This window comes from Salvelinus fontinalis, chromosome 23 (assembly GCF_029448725.1).
Source record: "Salvelinus fontinalis isolate EN_2023a chromosome 23, ASM2944872v1, whole genome shotgun sequence".
Lineage (NCBI taxonomy): Eukaryota > Metazoa > Chordata > Actinopteri > Salmoniformes > Salmonidae > Salvelinus > Salvelinus fontinalis.
Genome location: NC_074687.1, coordinates 34,854,658 through 34,879,398, shown reverse-complemented (window position 1 = coordinate 34,879,398; position 24,741 = coordinate 34,854,658). Strand labels below are relative to the sequence as shown.

At 43.1% G+C, this 24,741-nt stretch overlaps 1 protein-coding gene across 1 annotated transcript in view; it reads left to right on the top strand.

Moving 5' to 3' along the window:
* The window catches only part of LOC129821485 (rho GTPase-activating protein 15-like), a 58,227-nt gene extending 35,759 nt beyond the window's left edge, over positions 1-22,468 (top strand). The window contains exons 9-14 of the mRNA XM_055879168.1: positions 37-168; positions 1,909-2,007; positions 3,638-3,715; positions 8,637-8,771; positions 16,226-16,331; positions 21,825-22,468. Of these exons, the coding sequence (XP_055735143.1) occupies positions 37-168; positions 1,909-2,007; positions 3,638-3,715; positions 8,637-8,771; positions 16,226-16,331; positions 21,825-22,008 (734 nt within the window). The 3' untranslated portion in view covers positions 22,009-22,468. The remainder of the gene's footprint in view (positions 1-36; positions 169-1,908; positions 2,008-3,637; positions 3,716-8,636; positions 8,772-16,225; positions 16,332-21,824) is intronic.
* Positions 22,469-24,741: the final 2,273 nt, after the last annotated feature.

The following is a 24,741-nucleotide window of genomic DNA, read 5'->3' as shown; positions in this document are numbered from 1 at the left end:
TGCCATTTAACCGTGTGTCTGTGTGTTCCTGACAAGTTTTCAAGTCTTCCAAGCTCACCTACAGCATGTCGGACAGTGCTGATAAGAATGGGGTGAAGAACAGACTCAAAAAGTTCATCTCAAGACGGCCTTCTATGAAGACTCTACAGGAGAAAGGCATCATCAAAGGTATCACAGTATTCTGTTTTAAATGTACCAGTATAAGTGTATTATTTTCCAGCACACCTCACATGTTGTGAAGAACACAAATCGTTCAAAATGTGTTGTACATTTTGTCATCTTTTTCTATTAGGACAGCCCTTCAAAGAAGAAAAAAGAGAGTTAACTGTGTCTGTATATTCCCAGATGTCACAATTTATTTTATAATTGATTGTAAATATAGAATATTTGAAAAGGTCTTTCCACGTTTATTAGGAGTCACAGAACAACAGTGATTGATAAAATTAAACTGAATGCATTTTACTTGAACAAACCATGCCAATCCAACCGGCAACCACAGAATCCATTCCTCTAAGGGGGAACTAATTTATTGAGCTCACGGTTGAAGGAAAATACACCATTAAAGGGCATATTTAAGCACATTTGCAATCCTTAGAAGAAGGTAACGGTATTTGGAATTTCCCCCAGCTTCAAGGAGACCCTTTAATGTTGTGTCCACGGGACAAACGCTAGATCAAAGGGAGAGGACGTTATTGACGGAATAAATGAAATACTTCTGGATTAAGGAGTGGGGCAGGTGGCCTCCAGACTGTCCTATTTGGCAGGGCTGGTGGGCAAGCCACTTCAGAGAGTGTGCTTCCTCAAATCAGGTCCCCCCCCTTTCCTATCGTACTTCAGAATGCAAATTAAATCCATGCAACGCGAGGGTTATTTGAATTCCTTTAGGAGGGGTAATTTTGCTCCATTTCTCTGCCCCCCTTCCCCTCTCCCTCGTCTTTTCTCTTGCTTATCTGCCGAGCGCTGGGAAGTGCATTTTGTATGCAAAGGTGCCGCGCTTGCAGTCATTTATGTATTTGGTGCACACTTCCCTCCAGTGTATAAACAAGAGAGCGCGATCTTTGATGTTGCACAGTGCTAGAGAGACAGCACTGTTCAAGAGTCCCGATAATGTAACATAAGCCAGTTGATGAGTGAGAAAGTGTACCTCTGTGCACAGTCAGTTTGAATTCCAGTGTATGATTGATGAGGTATGCTTTGCTAACCCTAGCTTTTGCTAGCCCTATAGGGCGTCTACTAGAGATTAACTGACCAGAGTTAGTGACCACAGAAGCCTGAGTTTATTGCCAGTAAGGACAGGTTAAATGAGGGACGCCTCAGTACATTTAAATGGACAAAAGTAGAGTAATGAAGCAATGAGAATGTTCATATAAGGCAAGAAAATGTGGCCCCCCTCTTCCTCTGATTGGAGCAAAGCGGCCTGGGATTCTCAGGGTTCATGGGAAAAAATGTTAGCGATAAAATGCTAAGTGTGTGATTAAACATTAGATTGTTTATCCTTTACCAATGTGGCCGTGGAATCCATGTAGCCTACTGTTAGTAGCACTGTTCTGGAAACAGCCATCAGAGGAAGCAGGGCAGTAGGATTCAAGAGCGATGAGTGTTACTACTCATGCTATGAAATAATTACCTATCCCTCCACATAATGATGATGATGATCAATGGACAGTATTAATGAGATTTTTCAAGCGTGAATGGAATGACTTATTAAACAGACCTTTTACCGTTCCACCAAAATTCCTGAGATCTGAAAACAGACATTTCAACACATTCCACGTTTGAGGACTTTTGATGCAATTAAATGCAATATCTGATTACTGCTAATATCTATATTTTTACACTGTCTCTAGTTCAGTAGTTCTGGGAAATAGATTTTTTTACTGAACAAATCATGTCTTTTTTTTCTCACAGATCAAGTGTTTGGATGTCACTTGTTGACACTTTGCGAGCGGGAAGGGACCACTGTGCCAAAGTTTGTCAGGCAGTGTGTGGAGGCCGTCGAAAAAAGAGGTACGCACTTTTACTAAAATTGTTATATTTAATTAATTTTTTGTTTATGGGAAATAAATCAACAATGGATAAGATGTGTTTCGGAAGTATGTACTGTATTGTCCTCCTGTATTTGGTAGTTTGACCCTTCTCCACTCCCTGACCCTGTCGAGTCGGCCTGTCCACCTCAGTGATGCTTCATCTCACAGTTACAGTAGCTGCTTCAGCATTTCACCACTGTTTACACTTCCCCCTCTGTTTTGACATTTGAGAGTGAATATGAAAAGACCTATAGTTTTGAGTGCCTGTTTTATAAGACGTGTATCCCGGTCATTGACTCATAGTGTTCTCACACAATGTGTGTGATCAGTAGTTTCCCAGGCTCCGTCACATAGCTGGCCAGGCAAAGGCGCTGAACCCTGAGGAAAATGCTCCTCGGCATCCCAAATCACTCACTCTTGGTCCGCGTCCAATTCCGAGTCCACTTCAGACTGTTTATAACGCGCTGAAATTGAGACTGAATTATGTGTTTGTGTAATGGGTTCCGTTTGTGGTTTTGGCTGAACATTTGTTCAGGGCTATTAGTTATCTGGGGGTAAAATTGCTGTGGCCCGATAAACACGCTGAGAAAATAATAATGATTAAGAACGTCTTTTAACTGTAATGATTATGATCTAAAGGTCTGTTGCATTTCTTGATACACGATGGACTTTAGTGTGTTAGAAAATAAACCTTTAGACACACACACACACACACACACACACACACACACACACACACACACACACACACACACACACACAACATTTGGGAGGCCATTGGCTGGGCTCTGGACACAGCAGGGAAAGAACAAACAAACAACTTCTGACTGCTTTCTATGTAAACAAAGGGCCAAACACTGGGGTGAAATTCCTCTGGACATCTTAACACTTGAGCTGCAGAAAATAGCCAGGACGTTATACAAGAATGCCTTGCAAAGAATGAAACGTAGGTCTTCTCTACTTTTCAAGTCAACCATATCCTCAAGTTACCCCACCGGTATAGTACAGTACATAGTATGCCACTGTCAAATGCTTGGGAATGTGGACGGACATTCATTAGAGCAATTGATAGAAAGAGCCAGAGGAAAGTGTCGCCCCAGCTACCTCTATGCAGCGGCAGTGTTAGTTTGCACTGACAACAGTGTGACTCAAATATTTAGCATTACATTATCTGTAGCCTAGCCTGTGTTTCAACTTTTAAGCCTCCAGCCTTGTGTATTTAAATGCTGGTCACTTTTTAATTTATATATTTTTTAAATGGCTTGGTTTTAGAGTATGGACAATGAAAGCATGACAATCTATCAAATGCTGTTGAGCTGGTTTGGCAGGCTGGTCTCCTGTACTTGGATGCAAAAGAAAATGGCAGTCAGACTCTATAATCAAAGTAATGCTCAAAATGTCACAGTGAAATAGAGCCGTATGTTGTCCAAGTCCAAGCCCCTATCTAGGCAAGATGTCAACTATCCATTCCACTGCAATGAATGTACACATTGTCTATTGTAAAACCCAGGAATTGTATCTAAATGTGTCATTTATGGTCATATAAGTACAAATCAAAACGTAGTCTTGTCAAATCTGCTTGTATTTAATGTCTAACTTGTATCCACCAGGTTTAGAGGCTGATGGCATCTACAGAGTGAGTGGTAATCTAGCCACCATCCAGAAGTTACGATTCTTGGTTGACCAAGGTACAGTATGTTCTGTCGTTTAATTCACTTGTGATTGACTATGTTATAGTGTTTGTAACAGTGCTTGACTTCATACAGTTCAGTTTCTACTGGATATCATATAATGAACACAACAGGATTCGAATAGGGTTCAATTAGGGGGCTTTCTTTGTGATACAATGGATACAACTAAGACAGTGTGTTCTGTTGAAATCAAATTGTATTTGTCACATGCGCCGAATGCAACAGGTGTTGACTTGACAGTGAAATGCTTACTTACAAGCCATTAACCAACAATGCAGTTTTAAGAAAATACCTAAAAAAGTAAGAGTAGGAAAAACAAATAATAAAATACCAGCTGTAAATAACAATAACGGGGCTATATACAGGGGGTACCGGTACAGTCAATGTGCAGGGGCACCAGTGTCGATGTAATTGAGGTAATATGTACATATAGGTATAGTTATTAAAGTGACTATGCATAGATAATAACAGAGAGTAGCAGCAGCGTAAAAGGGGGGGAGGGGGGCATTGCAAATAGTCTGGGTAGCCATTTGATTAGATGTTCAGGAGTCTTAGGGCTTGGGGGTAGAAGCTGTTTAGAAGCCTCTTGGACATAGACTTGGCGCTCCAGTACAGCTTGCCGTGCGGTAGCAGAGAGAACAGTCTACGACTAGGGTGGCTGGAGTCTTTGACAATTTTTAGGGCCTTCCTCTGACACCGCCTGCTATAGAGGTCCTGGATGGCAGGAAGCCTGGCCCCGTACTGGGCCGTACGCTCTACCCTCTGTAGCGCCTTGCGGTCGGAGGCCGAGCAGTTGCCATCCCAGGCAGTGATAAAACCCGTCAGAATGCTCTCGGTGGTGCAGCTGTAAAACCTTTTGAAAATCTGAGGACCATGCAAAATACTTTAGTCTCCTGAGGGGGAATAGCTTTGTTGTGCCCTCTTCACGCCTGTCTTGGTGTGCTTGGACCATGTTAGTTTGTTGGTGATGTGGACGCCAAGGAACTTGTCAACCTGCTCCACTACAGCCCCGTCGGTGAGAATGGGGGCGAGTTCAGTCCTCCTTTTCCTATAGTCCACAATCATCTCCTTTGTCTTGATCACATCTCTGACCTCCTCCCTATAGGCTGTCTCATTGTTGTTGGTGATCAGGCCTACCACAGTTGTGTCATTGGCAAACTTAATGATGGTGTTGGAGTCGTGCCTGTCAGTGCAGTCACGAGTGAACAGGGAGTACAGGAAGGGACTGGACTAATCACGCACCCATGAGGGGACCCCGTGTTGACGATCAGCGTGCTGGATGTGTTGTTTTTTTTAACTTTATTTTATTTTATTATTTTTACCCCTTTTTTCTCCCCAATTTCGTGGTATCCAATTGGTAGTAGTTACTGTCCTGTCTCATCGCTGCAACTCCCATACGGACTCGGGAGAGGCGAAGGTCGAGAGCCATGCGTCCTCCGAAACACAACCCAACCAAGCCGCACTGCTTCTTGACACAACGCACATCCAACCCGGAAGCCAGCCGCACCAATGTGTCGGAGGAAACACCGTACACCTAGCGACCTGGTCAGCATGCACTGTGCCTGGCCTGCCACAAGAGTCGCTAGTGCGCGATGAGACAAGGATATCCCTGCCGGCCAAACCCTCCCTAACCTGGACGACGCTGGGCCAATTGTGCATCGTCCCATGAGCCTCCCGGTCGCGGCTGGCTGCGGCAGAGCCAGGGCTCGAACCCAGAATCTCTGTTGGCACAACAACAGAGCGTGATCACACAGTCGTCCGGAACAGCTGATGCTCTCATGCATGTTTCAGTGTTACTTGCCTCGAAGCGAGCACAGAAGTTATTTAGCTCATCTTGTAGGCTCGTGTCACTGGGCAGCTCTCGGCTGTGCTTCCCTTTGTAGTCTGTACGTCGGAGCCGGTGTAGTATGATTCGATCTTAGTCCTGTATTGACACTTTGCCTGTTTAATGGTGTGTCGGAGGGCATAGCGGGATTTCTTATAAGCTTCCGTGTTAGAGTCCCACTCCTTGAAAGCAGCAGGTCTACCCTTTAGCTCAGTTCGAATGTTGCCTGTAATCCATGGCTTCTGGTTGGGGTATGTACGTACAGTCACTGTGGGGATGATGTCATTGATGCACTTATTGATGAAGTCAGTGACTGATGTGGTGCACTCCTCAATGCCATCGGAAGAATCCCGGAACATGTTCCAGTCTGTGATAGCAAAACAGTCCTGTAGTTTAGCATCTGCTTCATCTGACCTCTTTTTATAGACCGATTCACTGGTGCTTCCTGCTTTAATTTTTGCTTGTAAGCAGGAATCAGGATAGAATTTTAGAATTAGGGTCAGAGTTGCCAAATGGAGGGCGAGGGAGAGCTTTGTACGTGTCTCTGTGTGTGGAGTAAAGGTGGTCTAGAGTTTTTTTCCCCCCTCTGGTTGCAGATTTAACATGCTGATAGAAAAACTGATTTAAGTTTCCGGCCACTAGGAGCACCGCCTCTGGTTGAGCATTTTCCTGTTTGCTTATGGCGGTATACAGCTCATTGAGTGTGATTTTAGTGCCAGCATCGGTCTGTGGTGGTATGTAGACAGCTATGAAAAATACAGATGAAAACTCTCTAGGTAGATAGTGTAGGCTACAGCTTATCATGAGATCCTCTACCTCAGGTGAGCAAAACCTCGAGACTTCCTTAGATATCGTGCACCAGCTGTTGTTTACAAATATACATAGGTCCCCGCCCCGTGTCTTACTGGAAGCTGGTGTTCTATCCTGCCGATAGTGCATAACCCGTCAGCTGTATGTTATTAATGTCATCGTTCAGCCACGACTCAGTAAAACATAAAATATTACAGTATTTAATGTCTCGTTGGTAGGATATATGTGCTTTCAGTTTATCAAATTTATTTTCCAGCGATTTAAACATTAGCTAACAGTACTGATGGCAAAGGCAGATTAGCCACTCGTCGCCTGATCCTCACAAGGCACCCTGATCTCTTTCCGCAAAATCTCAGTTTGTTTTTCCAGCGAATGACGGGGTGAGGGCCTTTTCGGGTGTTTGGAGTATATCCTTCCCGTCTGACTCATTTAAGAAATATTCTTTGTCCAATTTGAGGTGAGTAATCTCTGTTCTGATGTCCAGAAGCTATTTTCGGTCATAAGAGACAGTAGCAGCAACATTATGTACAAAATAAGTTACAAACAATATGAAAAAACTAACAAAATAGCACGGTTGGTTAAGAGCAAATAAAACAGCAGCCATCCTCTCCGGCGCCATCTTTAATAATCATGGATGATACTAGGTAATTACTGAGTAACTCTACTTTACAGCTTAATTATGAGTAACTGTAGAGACCTATTGATGGTGAATGAGTAACGGATCACAAGGCATTCTTTGGCAAGTAAAAAATGATTGACGAATACCTTAAGAATGGGATCTTTCAGCGTTAAAGGAAGGATAAAGCATCCCTCATGAGAATTCAAGTCAGATCTGGGCCTCCCGTGAAACACGTCTACATACTCCATCTGAATTATCCAATGTTTCCTGTAAGGGACTCCTGGGGCATTTCTCCAGCAAACCAACAAGAGAACGTTTGTTGTTGTCCAGGCTCTGAGAATAAAGAATAGACTGGTTGACCTTTAGCCTAATTTATCACTCTGGAACGTATTTCTCTGTCTTGAGGTAGCTAGCAACCTTCTTGTTATTTAGATACACCATTATTTGTTACTGTGCCCTGCAGTCCTAGAGATTAAAGAAGTGGTTTGTGATGCGGGACATTGAGGGGAGAGTGACATCATCAACATTTTGCACATTCCAAGGATTCTGACACAATGACACCATGTGCCTACATTCTGTCCCACACATTCCATTTATCCTGAATGTGCTCCCAACCCCCATAGTTATATAGAGCCAGTACAGTACAATCTCAAGTGAGAGTGGGTTGAAAACATTGACCATGTAGTAGGCTACTGTGTCCTTCAGGACCATAGAACGCAGCAGGTTCAGTTTCCCTGAGTGGGTTTTTGTACCAGGATTCAGTACAAACAAGGAAACCATGGGCTGATTAGCAATCAGCTCAGATGTGTCAAGTGCACACACTGGAGAGGCTGGCTAATTGAAAGTCTGGACTTTTTTCTAGGGAGTACCTAAAACTGTGCAGAAAAAAATAAGGAATACCCACTCACTTTATGTAATTTTCTATGACTCTGGCTCTCCAACACATTGCCTTTGTTTTTGGTTGGCCAAGGATGGAAGGGAAGATCTAAGATCATCTTGACATGCCAATTACATTACTCTGATTTCAAAGCATGGATAAAATCGCTCTAAGATAATTATCTCTATGAAAATGATTCAGAAGTTCCTATGGCACTATATTCCTATTATCATGTAACAGGGTTGTCTGAAACGAACGATTGCTTATTTCCAGTTTCAACATACAGCATAATGTGACTTTGTGCTGTACCATTCCACTGTCTTCAGACCTCCAGGCCTGTCATCTTGGCTTTGGATCATCCTGCACCCCTCCTGTGGCATATTGAGCCTGGTGCCTCTGAATCACTTCGTCACCTGATGGCCTGTCTCTGTCACTACCAGGGGTTTTCTCTATTCTCAGCCCTATCAGAACTAACTGATTTCAACAGAGGGTATATGTCAGTATAGAACAGAAACCCAATCCAACACATGTGGCTTCATCAGACCTCTGGGTAGCTGGGAGCCTGTTAGTGAGCTCTGCTGTTAGCAGGTAAACATTAGCATAGTAATTAGCCTTTGCAAATTCTCCCAATTAAAGCTTTGTTGTTCCCTCTTTATTCCCTCTCCTGTTCTTTTTTCTCTCTCGCTGCTCCTGTTCCTTCTCTTTCTCTCTTTCTCTGTCTCCCACTCCCACCTCTCTCCCCCTCCCCCCCTCTCTCTTACCCCCTCTCTTCCTGGTGTTGTCCCAGAGGAGGAGTTTAACCTGGACGACAGCCAATGGGAGGACATCCACGTCGTCACCGGGGCACTCAAGATGTTTTTCCGGGAGCTGCCAGAGCCCCTGTTTCCCTTCACATTATTTGAGCTGTTTGTGGAGGCCATCAGTGAGTATACAGCCTAGAGTTTTTGTTGTTATCATCATATTCAAGCATATTCGCAAAGCTTGCGCTTGCAGTCAGATTTCAGTCACTTTCATTTTGAGGTCAAGAAGACTGAAAATATGGAATGCAATGAAATTCTCCAGATCCAGATTAATAATGGTTTGTGTCAGAACTGTGTAACGGTTGCTATTCTACCAGTGAAATAGGCAGGCTTGCCTGGGTTTTACATAGTAACACATGCATCAGGCCCTGTGGTGTGTTAGCATTAATCCTGTTTATACTGTACTCCATGCGCTTTTATTTGCCTCTAGAAACGTTGTCCTCAAGGCAGCTCACTTAAACACTAAACGATTTTTCATTCAGAGAGGCTGAGAGAGAGAAAGACCACTGAGGATTGAGCCGTGGTACAGTATGCTAAGTTGATACTCCACTCTCTGCTAAGCAACAGGGGTGAAATCAATAGCCATCTTTCCACATGGTCACTTGGCACATACAGTATGTATGGGCCCAGAGGAGAACAACCTCAGAGTTAGAACTTTAGGTTGCATTTGGAGGCGGTGAATAAACTCTTCAAACATTCAGATAGATCTACACAGTATGTACAGGATTTCTTTCTGTGCTTCATGTACAATGTACTGTATCATTGACTCCACTTACACCAGGTGGTCTCAAAAAGGTAGCAGAGTTCTCTGCCTCTCTCGATCTGTCCAGTCAAAAGAGGTCGCTGTAGAACTGTGAGGTGGGTCACCTCTCTCTCTCACCCCTGACATCCCCTGGTGGTTAGTGGGGGGAATTCCACCGGTCAAAGGTCACGGCAGCCAGGGCTGGCAGTCCAGACAGAAGCTAACACAAGATCAGATCTGACACTGAGTCATGTGTCGACATACTTCCACTCTACTTCACCACACACACACACACACACACACACACACACACACACACACACACACACACACACACACACACACACACACACACACACACACACACACACACACACACACACACACGCCCCCAATCCACGACTCAATTAACCCCCATCATGCCATTGTTCCGGCTCCCACCCTAGCTGCCGTCCTACTGACGCCAGTGTTAACCTTGTGTAAACAATACTGTTAAAGGTTGTGCACTTGTGTTGAAATGCTACCTGGGCCCTGTAACCCCACCTCAGGGTTGGAATTACAGGGGCCATCAGCTCTCTCCTGAGCTCCATGGATGAACCATAAGGAAATTATATTGAATAATGCTTTTTCTTATACCCCTTATTTATTTTTTTCATTTGTTCTATATGTGTCATTTGTACAAAAGTGCCTGCTGTTGTCAATGCTGTCCCATCCCATACCCAAATATTCTCTCTGAGACCCTCGAAGCCCCCGGAAACAGATTGCGAAAACAATCCCAAGGTGGTGCTATAATTTGGCAATAAATATTTACATGCTCCAGAATGTAGGCCAGAATCCCCTCTGGCGCTCAAGGTGGTTACATCCAGTTAATCAGATAAGTATGTGCACGGCTGATGAGTCTCAGACAGCGTTTAGACAACTAATTAGCAGTGTAGGAAGCCCTTCATAGCAGGAGGTGTAATTAGGATAACCTGGTACGCCATGCTTCGCTGTAGAGATGAAACGGCCAGGGGTGGAGTCACTACAGATTCGCCACTAAGTGAATGTAGTTGTGCAGCTAAATAGATGCATTAGTGACCATATGGTGACGTACACCATTAATTTACATTGCAAAGATACTGAAAAAAGACTGAAGATTTAGCATCAGCACATGGCAATCACCTGCCCCACGTCATTTAAGACGTCCTAGTTCAAGATAATGAGCTGGTTGAACTGTCCAGAACATGAGAGCAAGGCCTAATCTGCAGCCAACACATTATTAGTAAACAGTTGTTTGACTTCATGCCCTATTTAGGACCTTGAGACAGGGAGAGAGTCTCCTGGTGATGGAGATGATGAGTCGTCATCATTAGAGTCGTGTTGCCCATGCTGGCTGGCCCTGTAATGGGGTTGCATTACGGGGAGTTCCTATGGGTCCGTGGTTGTGTGGACGGGAGGTGAGCTGATCACCAGGTCTCTAATTGAAACCACCGTTCCAAGAGCCAACAGTGTTGCAGCTTACTGGAACCATGGGCAGTGTGCATGTGTTGTTACGAATGGGCAGTGTCGTTACCGGAATCATGGGCCAAGCGCTTGGGTCCCATTGGACAAAGAGACTTACAAGTACTACAACATGATGGTTAGTGTGGCATTGGATGTAGTCCAGTCCATTCACATTATATGAAAGGATTTTCTCAGCCTCGGATAATGGAGACATGATATTGTTATCTCCTAAATATCCTAAACACAATGCAAACACTTATCATATCTTCAGTCCTACACCTCCCTTTCTTTCTTTCTTTCTCTGGTCTCCTGTTTCATTTGTTTTCTCTCTACTTTTGTATGAACAGATGCCCCCTTCCCTCCCCTCCCTCCCTCTCAGCCCCGTAGGTTTGATTAGTTGTTCAGTCTGAGGTCCTCAGGTGGTGTCCATGCAGGCCTTGTCTCCCTGTCTCCCTTCCAAGTGAGCTGTTCATTCTTGGAAGGCTGAGAGGAGCAGCTGTGTTTGCAGGCCGTGATCCTGGCACCAACTTACCACGTTCTATTATTCATGTGGGCCTCAGTATCAGAGAGGGGTATCTGGAATCTCCAGCCACCTGTCTCGCAGACAAACACTCCTTTTTGTTTCGCAAGCAAATCAATGCAAACACTGATGAATTGAGTTTGATCTTGTTAGAGCACTGCTTCTAGTAGTTTTGTAGAGGATGGTGGCGGCATTGAAAGTGTTGCCGTAAAAGTGTAAATGTTTCGGGGGAGGAGCGGAGTCTTGGGTTGAGACATTTTTACACTGGTTACAAGAACTAAGATGTTATATGTTCATGGCTCAGTGGATGCTATCTGTATGCATGCATGTGTGTGTTTAACTGTTGATATTTACAAAGATTTCAACTCTCTTAACATAAGTGATTTTCTTAAAATGTTTGGCTCCCAGAACTTCAGATTGGCTGGCATCCTAAAAATTCTTCTGCTGTTAATTCAAAAATGCTAATTAGAAAAAGATGCATATTTTCCCAAGTTGTTTGGTCCTTGTCTATGCCCTCAGTAACCATGGAAATGGAGTCATGTGAGTTAGTAACTGGGCCACACAGACGAGGAGAGAAGTCTAAATACTGCTCCCTCCGCATCTCCACCAAGCCAGGGACTTTCTCTTCATTAACTAGCTAGCACAGTTTTATACATGGCTCTTATTTATTCACCATACTGACACAGAAACAGAAACACAGCAGAAAAACATTACTGCAGAGAGAATCGAGGGAATCTATTGTGTCTCAGTTGGGGTTGGTTGATTCACCCACTTAAGCAATAACTTTACCAATGTGGGTTCAGTATTTATGATAATACTGTAGATTAGGGAAGACAAAATGCCTGAACATGACAAACGTAAGAGAGAATCACATTTCTCTATAGTGTTTGGTATCTGTTTGAAATGCATTTGTTGTTATAATGGTGATATCCTACATTCTACAGGAAGGGCCAGACTACAATTGGGCCAGCTCATCAGATGCATATTTTCTTGGAAAATGGTAAAGTCCAGCGCTATCTCCACGTCATCTTGGGTTACACACCACTTCTCAAGCTTCAAAGAGACACGTAATTTACATATGAATAATTGCACGTATTTATGATCTGGCGTAGTTGACAATCACCATTACAGTAGGAAAGAATAGCATTCTATAGTCTACCTCAAATTCAAAGCGCACGTCACAGAAAGGCAGAGAGCCCAGAGCCCGACAAGTCCTGTAGCATACAAAGGAGTTGTTTTTATTAGTTTGACATTGTTTGGTTTCTATTTCTGACTTATTGAGAGCATACAGAGCACTCATCATAATCACAGATGGATTATTAACTTACGACCTGTGTTCATAATGACTATTAATTATGTTTGTGTATTTTCTGTAACGGGGAATGTGGTGCAAAGCACTCTCATGAATATGCAATTAAAGATTGAACAAATTAGAAAAAACGATCTAGAAATTCTGCACTTCTGTGCTACTGTGCTGAGACTTCTTAAGTTGGTAGGTAACGTTTCAGTTTGAGAATAATAATTCATCATAATTAAGTTTTACCTTTGATCAAGATACTTGGAGATACTACCTTTTCATGAAACGGGGGCATTCAATGGTACTTATTAGTTAATTTCTTTTTATAACGCTCTAAAACAAATTTGCATGCGAAGTAAGCTGGCCATGCAAATCGTTTGAAATGCAAAAATATCTAGTTTCTATATTTCATCAAGGAGCTTTTCATGTTTAATAAATTACAGACACCATCCTCCAAGACTTTGTTATTCATTAACCAAAAGCACACAATTGGGATCCATTTAAAATCTTAATCACAACCTGCAGGATTATTTGCTTTCTGCTAATATTTGCCTTGACGGGGCTTTAGTGAGCCATGCAGTACACTAAGCCTGGAGATGAGGTTGTACAGCTAGATTTCCTGAAACAAAATACATTTCCCCGTTTATAATGGGATTATATACACAGAGGTTTAGATGCTGAATGTGTATCTAGTCACTGTGTCACCGATTGAAACACTTATCAGAAATCAAAAAGAGAAGAAAAACTTGAGGCTATTGTACAGTAATTGGTTCTCACTGAAATCTCTATGAATATACAGCTATTGACATTCTCAAATTACTAACATTGGGTTTTAAGATTTACATTGCGAATGTTTAATAACTAGGAAAGTAACTTTGCACAAATGCAAAAATGTCTACAATTTCATAAATCGTATTGTCCCAAATTGATACCTCAAAACAAAACAAATCAAATGTTATTTGTCACGTACACAGTTTACAGCAGGTATAAAAGGTGCAGCGAAATGCTTGTAGGCTTACAGACTTACAGGTTTCAAAACCTGTATGCATTTGTTTGGCATTTACCTTCTTGTTCCAATCTACACAGATCAGCAATTCTTAAATATTTGTTTGGGATCAAAGGACTATTCCATGGGTTACACCCCATACACAGTATTGATTTTCACTGGCACAGCCGTGTTTGTTTGTGTTATTGTATACAGACCTGGATGGGGAGTTGTAATGGTCTGTTGTCATAGCAGCTCATAAATCACTCAATCCCCTCTAGGTGCCCAAAAGCTGCCTAATGCTGCAGCCGGGGACTAAAGTTGACATGACTAATGTTCGTTTAGTCTTCTGTGGGGTACGCTCTATCCCTTGAGATGTTTCCCATCATTGAGAGGCTTTACTCCTGTCCATGCCAGATTCAGAACAATATTGGATTTGCTAAAAAAGGAAATGGGATCTTCCAGGAAATGGTACCACACTTAATGTTCTATGCTTGCTATGGTTGCCAAAAGTCAGCTCAGTCAATTAAATAATCACAACTTCATTTATAAGAAGGCTGAAAATGATCTTCTGGTTTAGAGTACTTGTGTGAAGAGCAGTATTACCCGTATTCATCTGGCTCCATTGCTCATCCAGTGCCATATTATATGAACCTGTGTGACTTTTGGGTCAGGTTGTATGTTTCAGTGTGTGGTACATTGGAGTGAATCAGCAAATGTAGATGCTATAATCCTAACAGGGCATTTTCAGCCTGCTTTAAATTAATGACACTGTCCTCGCCATCTGTCCACAATGGTGAGCTGAGGGGCATCTCCAATATGTCAGCCACCAACGGCAAAGTAATGAATGAATCATGTCCTTTGTGCCAGTAATGTAGACTAGATTAAATATTTCAGGGTGAGGCCTACTATTGATTAGTTGTGTAGCAGAAGGTGCCTCTTATAAACAGTTCTGCATTGTACTTAACAGATATATCGCCTGATCTATGTCAGAGTGGGTAATCTCTAGTCAATTCATATAATCTCAGTGATAACTTCCAGTCATAGTTAATATTGAGGACAAAAACTAAACAGGAAAACTCTGTTCAGAGTGACAGCCTGTCCGCCAGGCAGGGAAAGCTGCCACACATTCCATCCTGCCGGGCCGGCGCAGAGCATAGCTCAGGCTAGGCTCACCTAGAGCAGAAGGTCAGGGGCCCTACTCTCTCTCCCAGAACGGGTTTGTCCATCTGTGCCCAACTGGCAGGGTTGGCACCCGACGTGGGCATCTGCCACCTGTGCCTGTGCCAGCTCGGTGTACACGCAGACATCTGCTCTGGCCGTGCTCAAGGGGAGCCTCCACGGTACGACAGACAGGGGGCCAAACATTGTCCTCGCCTCGCTCTGCGGCTCTGTCTGCTAACAACCTGGGGTAATGAGAACAAGCAGAGCTGAGGAGACTCCATTAGGCCATTAGTGTTAACCTAACCTGTGGGTTCCTTTGGAGGTCAGAGAAGGATGCTGAGCAGTGAGTACAGGGAGGGTAGAGCAAGCATGAGGTTATTGTCACCTCTTTGCAGGATGTCGATATAAAAAAACAGATAGCAGGTTTCAACAGATGGATGGGCGGTGTTGCATGGCTGTATTGCCACAGTGGATGGGACAGTTTTTGGACTATAGATGTGTTACTGAGTGTTGCAGTTTCTTGTCATATTTATCAGGGATTGAGGACTGGATTTGTCTTGTTTTAATACAAAAACTATTTTACAAGTACTTTTCACTCTCTCCCTCTTCAGCAAATACATCAACATAAACACACACATTCACACGTGTTTACCCAACTCTTCCTAAATGGAGTAGCAATACAGAAAGCAAACATCTGTTCAGATTAATAACACGCAAAGTTGTTTTGGGGTGGAATTCGGGGTGGAAAAGGAGCTTGATCCCTGGACTGGTTGTATTGACGTCCCCGCCTGGCCTGGCCCCTATGAGGACTAAATCATCGAGGATTTTCTCCCTGGGATTATCTAACTCATCTGACCATAGTGTTAGGTTTCTATTTGGTTTGATTACAATCAAATAAAGTCTCACTGAAAGACATGCACATTGTTTGAGAGATTTCATTGGTGTATTCCTCTTACCTATTACAGAACAGTGTACTGCAGGCATGTGTATCGGGAGAGGAGGTCCGGTCTTAAGAGTGTTACCCATCAGCTAGCACAACATGATGTATGCTAACCATTTCTAAGGGTCATAGGTCAGACACATTGTTGCCAAACAGTTTGCCATCTATATAAGTCATTATGGGTAAGGGCCCATCTGACTCCCCATTGGAGACTAGGACGTTCCCTTGGGAAGGCTAATTGGTCAGCCAAGTGTTGTGTTAAAGTAACAGAAAGGCTCTAATGGTTTCCAGTAATAACAATAATGATCATCCATTAAAAAAACAAAGTAAAGTCTCACATACTCTTGAATTGAATGTGAATAATCAGACAAACATCTACATTTGGATAATCAATCTTTATAGTGTTGCCACATAACGATATTCCTCCAAATCTTCCTTCTGAACAGAGACGAAGGCTGGCAAGCAGAAGGTGCAGGCAATAAAGAAGCTAGTACTTCAGCTCCCTAAACCCAACCAGGACACCATGAGAGTACTCTTCAGACACCTGCAGACGTAAGTTCCCAGCCTGTTAATGTCATTGGAGCACAGCCAGAACATGTTGTATTCCGTGTCCAGAATTCGGATGCATTGTAGAATGCGGTAGGCGAATGCTACAGTACTACAGTAGTAGTACTACTAACTCATAAATAGTCTTTTTTCTATTAGCCCAGTGTTTTTAAAAAGTAGAGTGACAACAGAGGGTCAAACGTACTGTAAAGGGTGACGGAGAGGTCACACTAAAACATCAAGCTCTGTAGAAAGTTACATATGACCCTCCTATCCCCCTTCCCCCCACCCGACCGTGGCATCCCGGGCCCATGTGTGCAGGACAGGGGGAAATGACCTCAGTGCTGCCTGCGTGTGCAAGTTGCCTGGCCCCTGTCCCGGTCCACTGTCCTGGCCAGGCTAAAGGGGCCATATGGCTAAACCCATGTCCCAGGAGAGGTGTTCTATCCCATCTTACCCTTCTCCATATTTACCACCCCACACAGGAGGCCAAATGACTCATTTTAGATTGATGAGCCCCTCCCTAACTGGAACATACCCCTTGGCTACAGCAGAGGACGTGTGTGTTTGTCTGTTTGCTTTCGAATGCCAGGTCCCTCAATAAGTCCAAATCCCCCATTCATATCCCCATGCAGAATTGCCTGCAGAGATAACCCCAAAACATCTCTTTATCTCTCTCTTTCTTTCTCTCTCTATTTCTGTCTCCCTCCTCTGGCTCTTTCTTTTTCTCTCCTTTCTCTATCTTCCTATCTCTACCTCTTGTTCCCCCTCTCTCTCTTTCAGCAATGACACACCTAGTTCAAGGAATGGTTTCAGCGGCATTTCTATCCTATTTCTCAGTCCTTCTCAGCTCTTCTTTGCAGCTCCTTTATGCAGCTTTGCATAATAGAATATGTTGAATAATATCCTCATAAAAACTATCAATGGATTGCGTGAAGTAATGTTACTGACACATTGTTTTGCTCACACGGTTTCATTACGAGGGGATTGTGGGGACAGAGTAAATCCCAGGCAGTGCCTCCAAGTCTGCCCCCACCACAAAATGACTTCTCCCTGCCCTCTCACCATGCAAATAATCAAGCCAGAACGTCTCATGTGACAGAATGGCAGGAGAACGGGCCTCTAGGGACCAGATCCAGGACTTTGGCTACCACACCCTTACCTATTGATGTGGTTTAGCTTTAATTCACTTATTTCTCTCTCCCTCTTTCTCGCTCTCTGTCTCGCTCCATACCGCGTTCACTTCCAGTTCCACTCTTTATTTCTCATAGGCTAGATGCGTTTGCCTAATCTAAATTTCACACCAGACCACAGTAAATTGGGATCATGTGTGATTTTTTTACATTTATTATTTGCCTTTTTTCCCGCAAAGAGAAGAACATAGCAGCATTGGAGGGCGCACAGGACCAGTGTATAAAACATTCTCTGAGATTGCCAGAGAGAAAATCTTATAAAGACAATTAGAGGTAAAGGATGCGAGTACGAAGTTTACGCTGACAAACGTTTATCAGTGGTGCATGTTGCCTTATCGAGGATATCAAATGAGATTACAGAGTGTGTGAATGTGTGTCCCTGCCTCCCGTGTTAAACAACTTCTATTCCAGAAGGAAGAGTGGTTTATGATCCCAGGCTTCACTGGGCGGTTTTATTTCGGTCCTGGCTGGGTTGGCTGTGCCTTCAGTAATGTAGGAGTCTATGAAGTTTTCTGACTGCTTTGTTGTGGCTTCATTCTCTGCCTGTGTGGAACCAGTGTTCCTTTTCCCCCCAATCCATAGGGTCTGGCTTCAATATCGAGCTGTGTACTTGCATTGTGGTGATGTGGTCAAGGAAACCAGATTCTCTGAAGTGTACCTTCACTTAGCCATTCTATTTATTCTACTTTTTGTAAGTGTTTTTGTCACTGCTGTTCATTGTACCATTTACCACAAGGGTTTTAAAAAAATCCATGGGCTTTCAATTCCCGCTGACCTTACTACAGAGTGGAAAACAAACCTCTATAGGTGTGATAGGTAGCCACAGCCGAGGCTAGGAGAGTAATCTAAATCAATGGATGCTGCTGAACCAGAATGGATGACATAGGTCTGTCTAGAACAGCTCTTATGATTGGCTCTCAACTGCCATCATCCAATGCAGTGTTGTTTAACCATAGTGCACCAAGAAGATGCTCACTGCTTGGAAACTTTTCAACACTTCAACTCAAATGTTTGGTCCCATGGGGTATTTTTAGTTCAGATCAAATGGGGCGCTGTCTGTTCACTTTACGAGACTGACACTTATAGTTTCAACCTTCGAGCTTTAGACCACCCCCCCATCCCCTCTCCTCCTCACCCCGCCTCCTCCGGCTCCCTGCCCCTTCCTCTCTCTCTCCTCCCATCCCCACCTCAATTTATTATCTGTCCCATGATCCTGAAGGAGTCAGTGATCCTGACCCAATTAGGAGGAGCCTTCCAGGCGAGGAGGAGGGAAGGAGGGGAGGAGGAGGAGGAGGAGAAGAAGGAGGGGACCCCATCATGGTCCAGCTCTCATTTTCTGTCATGCCCCGCCTGGAGAAACTAGATGCTAATTAATTACCATTGGCATCTTGGGCCGTGCACGTCAGCTCATGTAGGAGACATCAATGATTCGTCAGATCAAATCACGAGTCCCCTCTGGTCAGCTCTCTGGGTAGGGTAGGATGGACATTGCTGATATGAGCTGTGTATGCCACCATGGCTTTTTGGAAACACTGTGCCAGGGTGTTGGTGACTAGTCATTACTTGCAAGTTTGGGTGTGAAGTATTTGAAGTGTGATTTTGTTTCCTGTAAGTATAGCTAGTGTTAGAGGTTGTAGCCGTTGTAGTCAGAGGAAGAGGAGATGAGGAATAGCTAGTCTACAGTAAGTTATACCAGTCTCCGTTGTGCCGAGGCAGAATGATCCTGAGAACTTAGTAAGGTGATGTATTCCTTCTGTGAATATACAGTGGAATTACTTTAATAATGAATAATAATAATATACAGTGGAATTACTTTAATAATTGAGTCGCCTTATTTGAGATCATTAGTGAACCATTAGGCATGGTAATCCAGACCCTTAGATCATCGCAGTGTTCTAATTAAGTTAAAACGCTGATGGTCAGACAGGCAGAGAACAGTGATGTACTGTACACAGGCACAGGGCTGAGGTTAATTGCAGACATAAATAGGAAATTATAGCGTGTACACATTTTAATCAGGTTTCACTCCAAGACACACTCCAAAACACTTAGTCACATGGACATACATGCATGCAAAGACACAGACCTACAGTAATGGCAAATGCATGGATAGAAACTCTATTCATCAGGTGAATACAACTGTATTTAGAAAGTCAAAAATAAAATAAAAAGCACTTGCACATCATATTGTCCACCTCAAGTACGTGCGTTCAGTAAAATTTGTTTTTCCCAGTCATCCCCTGAAATATATATTTTACCAGAATCTTACAGCACATGCATTGCATGCGGTGACAGTAAATCTCTAATTCTGCTTCGCTAGCACCGATAAATAGGTGGCAGTGAATTTCACTTCCTGCAATTACACTCCCACCTGTGAACGTAAGTGCTCTCGTCTGGAATCAATTATGGCACTCTTTTCACAATATAGTTCCTTCCAAGACATCAGTGTTTTGTGCCTTACTAGCATTATGGCACAGGGAGACACTGTTCAGTACTAGCTACATTGGTATTGCTAAAGCTAGCACTATTGCATTATTACTATACATAAATTACCACAGTACATTGATACAGATTCGCTCTGACACCGTAGCATGATAGCATATTTTATGGAAAATATAATTTTTTGGCTTAAAGTGAGATGAGGATAATTATTCATAATGATTATGTCAGGTTGGATCATCATCATGCCTTTCTCTTAGTAATGAGCTTGAGAAATATGCATGGCATGAACACGCCGGGTCGATATTATAATGACATGTGGCAGAGCAAGATGTTGACCATCCCACATGATTAACCATTTAGAGGCATATTTCCATTGGTGAGAGATACAGCCTGATCGTGACCTTTCCAGGCACGTGTTTTATTGACATATACTGTAGCACTGAAATCAACTGTTTAGACAGACTATCCCTAATGTGAATGTCAGTCCATCTTAGATGTCTATCCTGATTGAGCTCTTGCATGCCTGCCTTTACATCAGCTAGATGTTATGTTAACTTAACTATTATAGTACTTGTCACAAAGAATACCAACGCTATACTTTGGGGAAAAAGGTAAAGAAATAAAATTGAACTTTTCTAGTGTGTGTTTTCTTACTATACATGTGCACTACATTTAGGCAATGGAAAAAATATGCAGACTGTTGTTTTATTTAGCTTTTTGTTTTATGACATGTAAGCCATAGATAACATCACTTAGGGCTTTCCAAAAGACCAGCTTCAGACGCCGCAGCGCTGCAGTGCCTAAGCCTGGCACCCTGACAATACCTTTTGGATGCAATTATCTGCTGAGAGGCCCTGTGTGGATCCGTTTTGGGCACGGAGGGACCCCATCCCACCTCAGAACGCTCCATCAAGATCCCACTGACAGCTTGGAGATGCGCCCCACGCCACAGCCCTTCCATCCCGTTCCAGGCCTCACTCCATAATGGGCCCAGAGGCCTGTGGGCGGCAGCCTCCTCCACAGAGGGAGTAGAGACTGGAGCGGAGTGGGTCCCCCTGCCTGGGCCTGCCTGGGTCTTTGTCCCACAGCCAAGCCTCAGCTCAGGAAGAATACTTCTCAAAAAGCCTCCCTGTATCACGTTCTCTGTGCTTTCTCCAGAAAGTACAACCACTGAGTCCTTATATACACTCTGCATAGCATACTGCTCATGTCAAGATAATGAAATATATATCTAATGGATTATGGCCAAGGAAGAAGGTGAGGCAATCTGTACAGTGAAACAAATGCAGATCGTACAGGAGAGAATATCATCTACAGTTTCCTCATTGCGGCATAGAATCGTACAGCATGTATGTAATGTACAAGAGTTGCCTGTGCTTCTTCATTTCCTGCCCCCGTTTTATCCAGTCCCCCTCTCTACACTGAAACTCCATCCAGATTTATTTTGTAACTATCCCTATTCAGATACATTAGAGTCAATAGATGTTCCGCAGCTGACTAACGGTGCTGAATGTGTGGCATGAAGTGAGAGGTTTAGTTGTGGCTGAACCTGGATCTTTGAATACACAAAGCTGGGTGCACAAATGATATACAGAGTTACCAATACTGAAATAAGAGATGTTCTCAACAGGGGCCACTCAAGGGTAAAAATCAGCCTTGCTAACAAATCTACTGAATGTGTGCAGAAATGATCCACCATTTTCCGGTGGCAATGAGATGTCTGTTTTTGTGATGATCATTGATGTTGACTGGAAAAACCCTGTTTGGTGACTCATGCGTTAATATCCCATTGTTTCAATCTCAACCATCTAAATCCAAGCTCTCTCTTATTTTCACAGATAATTTAACCATTATCTCTCTGCAGGATTCTGACGTGTTCACGGAAAAACCTGATGTCGACACAAGGCATCAGCATCGTGTTTGGCCCGACACTCATGTGGCCTAAGCTGGACTGTGGGAACATGGCGGTCAACATGGTCTATCAGAACCAGATAGTGGAGTTCATCCTCATTGAGAGCCCAGAGATCTTCGGCCTGGAGAAGAAGTGATAAGGACATTTTATCTACAGCAATGGATGGATTCATGAACAGACAGGAGGACCTGTTGTGCCTAAAGCTTGGAGCTAGTATTACTGTAATATATTATTAATAGTGAGGATTTACACCTTATCTTAAAGTTTTAATATCATTTATATTTTACTATATCGTTAGTTACACTTCTTGAACCCAGAACCCAAACTGTGATTTCTGAATTGTGCTATAGTGAATGCATACTAGTAAATAGCTTATTTTGTGGTCTGGCTCTTCCATTGCCTTATACTGCACAGTATCATGAATGAAGTAATGATACTATGTTAAGTTATCTGTGTGTGCCTGTGTGATGCATTCAAATCTGTCTTTATTCAAGTCTGTGAATGAGCATCATCCTCAAGTGTGTCTGAGACAGGCTCATTTGCATAGAGCCTGTCTCAGACACACTTGGAAATTAAAAATAATCATTTGAATATGAGCACTGAGGCTGTTTTTTTTTCATATGCATTGTATGAAACCACAAGCACATTGGAAAAAGTCTCCCTTCCTCCTCCAATTGCAAATGTCTGTTTTAGGGGTTAAACAAACATATACAATGATGGAGCATGAATACTGGGTGATCAGAGGAGCCTACCCACACACAGAAACACACACACACTGTGTGTGTGAGAGAGAGAGACAACCCGGATGAGATGATTACTTTTAATAATTTTCTCTGACGAACGACCACTCATCGAAATATAACTAATGGAGCTGTCCCTGAAATAAAACAGTCAATCACAGTGTAAATGCATGGGAGGGCGAGCAGAGAGGAGCAGCCACAGCCTTTGTAGTCTAATAAGTGATCACAGGACTCATATCATACGTCTGTCGGCTCCTATTACACAGCCCTGCTCCTCAAAGCACGGCCGCAATTAAAACAGGCTCCCTAATCTAGACTTATGTAATGCTATTTAAATGTGTCACTTTTAAAGTTGCCATCGTGTCCAGTACTGTACACAGTGAACTCCTTATTCTATTCTCACATCACTTTCTGTACAGCACTGTATACTGTAAGAAGTTACAGGGATCTGAAACACCTGAGAGATTCATGACAAGAGAATCACAACAGATTATACACAAACCTGTTTAAGATCATTTAATTCAAGACTGAATCTAATTCCTGAATGTTTGATGAAGATCGGGGAAAAGCTTTAATCTAGGAAAATACTTTGTTTAGGCTTTTTGTCAATATGTTTGCTTTGATTTATCCAGAATGATCCAAAGCTGGTCAGCAGCACCACTTCTTCATTGCTCTACGTCAGACCAGAGGGAGGGTGGGGTGAATCAGCACCCTCTGCTGGTCACTAGTGGCCAGGGCAGTGTCACTCAGATAAGATGTTCTCCATCACTATCAGATCACAGCTGCTCTGCTCCTACTTATATGACTAGAGACCACATGAAACACACTCCCTGTCTGCTCTGACCATTTGCTCTCTGGGAGCAAAGCTTTGTTGCGCTGTGTGCTATTTTTGTCTTTTCGGCTGGAGTAGGAGTCTCTTGTCTTTTAAAATACAGCAGGAGTCGCAGGTTTGCCAACACTGCAGACTTGCCCTCAAAGAAAATTGTTTGTCTTCGTTGTGGATGCAGAAACCCCAAGAAAGCCATAGACTGTGTAGATACATTTTTGTCAATGTGGTCATCCATTTTACGATGTCTAAATATCAGTATGATGACAACTCTGCAATACTGCACCAATGACAACAGATGTCCTAGAGCATGTCCTAAATCAATATCATTATACCAGGAGGACTAATGGATCTATGTAATTTGGGATGGTCCAGACACACCCTCAAGCACCAACCACTTACAGCATCTGTAGCATATAGTATCATAGACTACCAGTCCAAAGAGCTTCCACTCTGAAGCTGCCACTTTAAAGCCACTTTGAAAGTCAAAGTATGTCAAAAGAACCTGTATCAAATAATTAATTAGTCTTACTCCCAGTAGGTTGAGAGTCGTTTGAAAGGCAATAAGGTGCCATGCTTTCATACTCCTCAACAGCACTATAGAGCTGGTTAGATGACCCGTTGTGGATGTACTAATCAGTTCCCTGTAGAGCTTATTTGAGGAAGAGCATGTAGAGAGATAAGGCTAAAGCAACAGGAGCCCTGTCTAGTGTGACAAACCCACTTCCAATCAAAATGTTCCAAGTTAAATCAAGATCACTACATCTTCTGGTAGGGCACCAACCAACTATTGTATTTGTTGAGGAGAAACGTGATTTGTGTAAATACTGTCAGAAAGCGTTTCTCAGTCAGCATATCTCCATATGGATTGAGTGTACAAATAATCCAGAGATACAATTGTAGCTGTGTGGTACTGTACGACAGCATTCACATCAGTTTAAAATCAGCCAACTGCTTTCATACCCCCTAACAGAAGTTTCTGTTTATACACTTTTTAAAAGCCAATGCAAAGACTATGCCATTATGGAATGTGCTATTTTTTTCTACAGAGCTCAGCAGAGATAAGAGAAAGTCTAATTATGGGAAAGCCATTTTTCTGCATTTCATTATTCTCTAAATCAGATGTCTCATGCCTTGGCAGAGAACTGGGAGAACGATGGGAGAGTGACATACTTAAACTAGCTTTGTGGTTGTGTTTCACTAAATCTCCACGGAGAATAAAAGACAGAACGAGTTCCAGCTTTGGGTGACCTCCCTCCTGGCACGCAGAGACACTTTCCAAGACCAAACGAGCCCGGCAGGC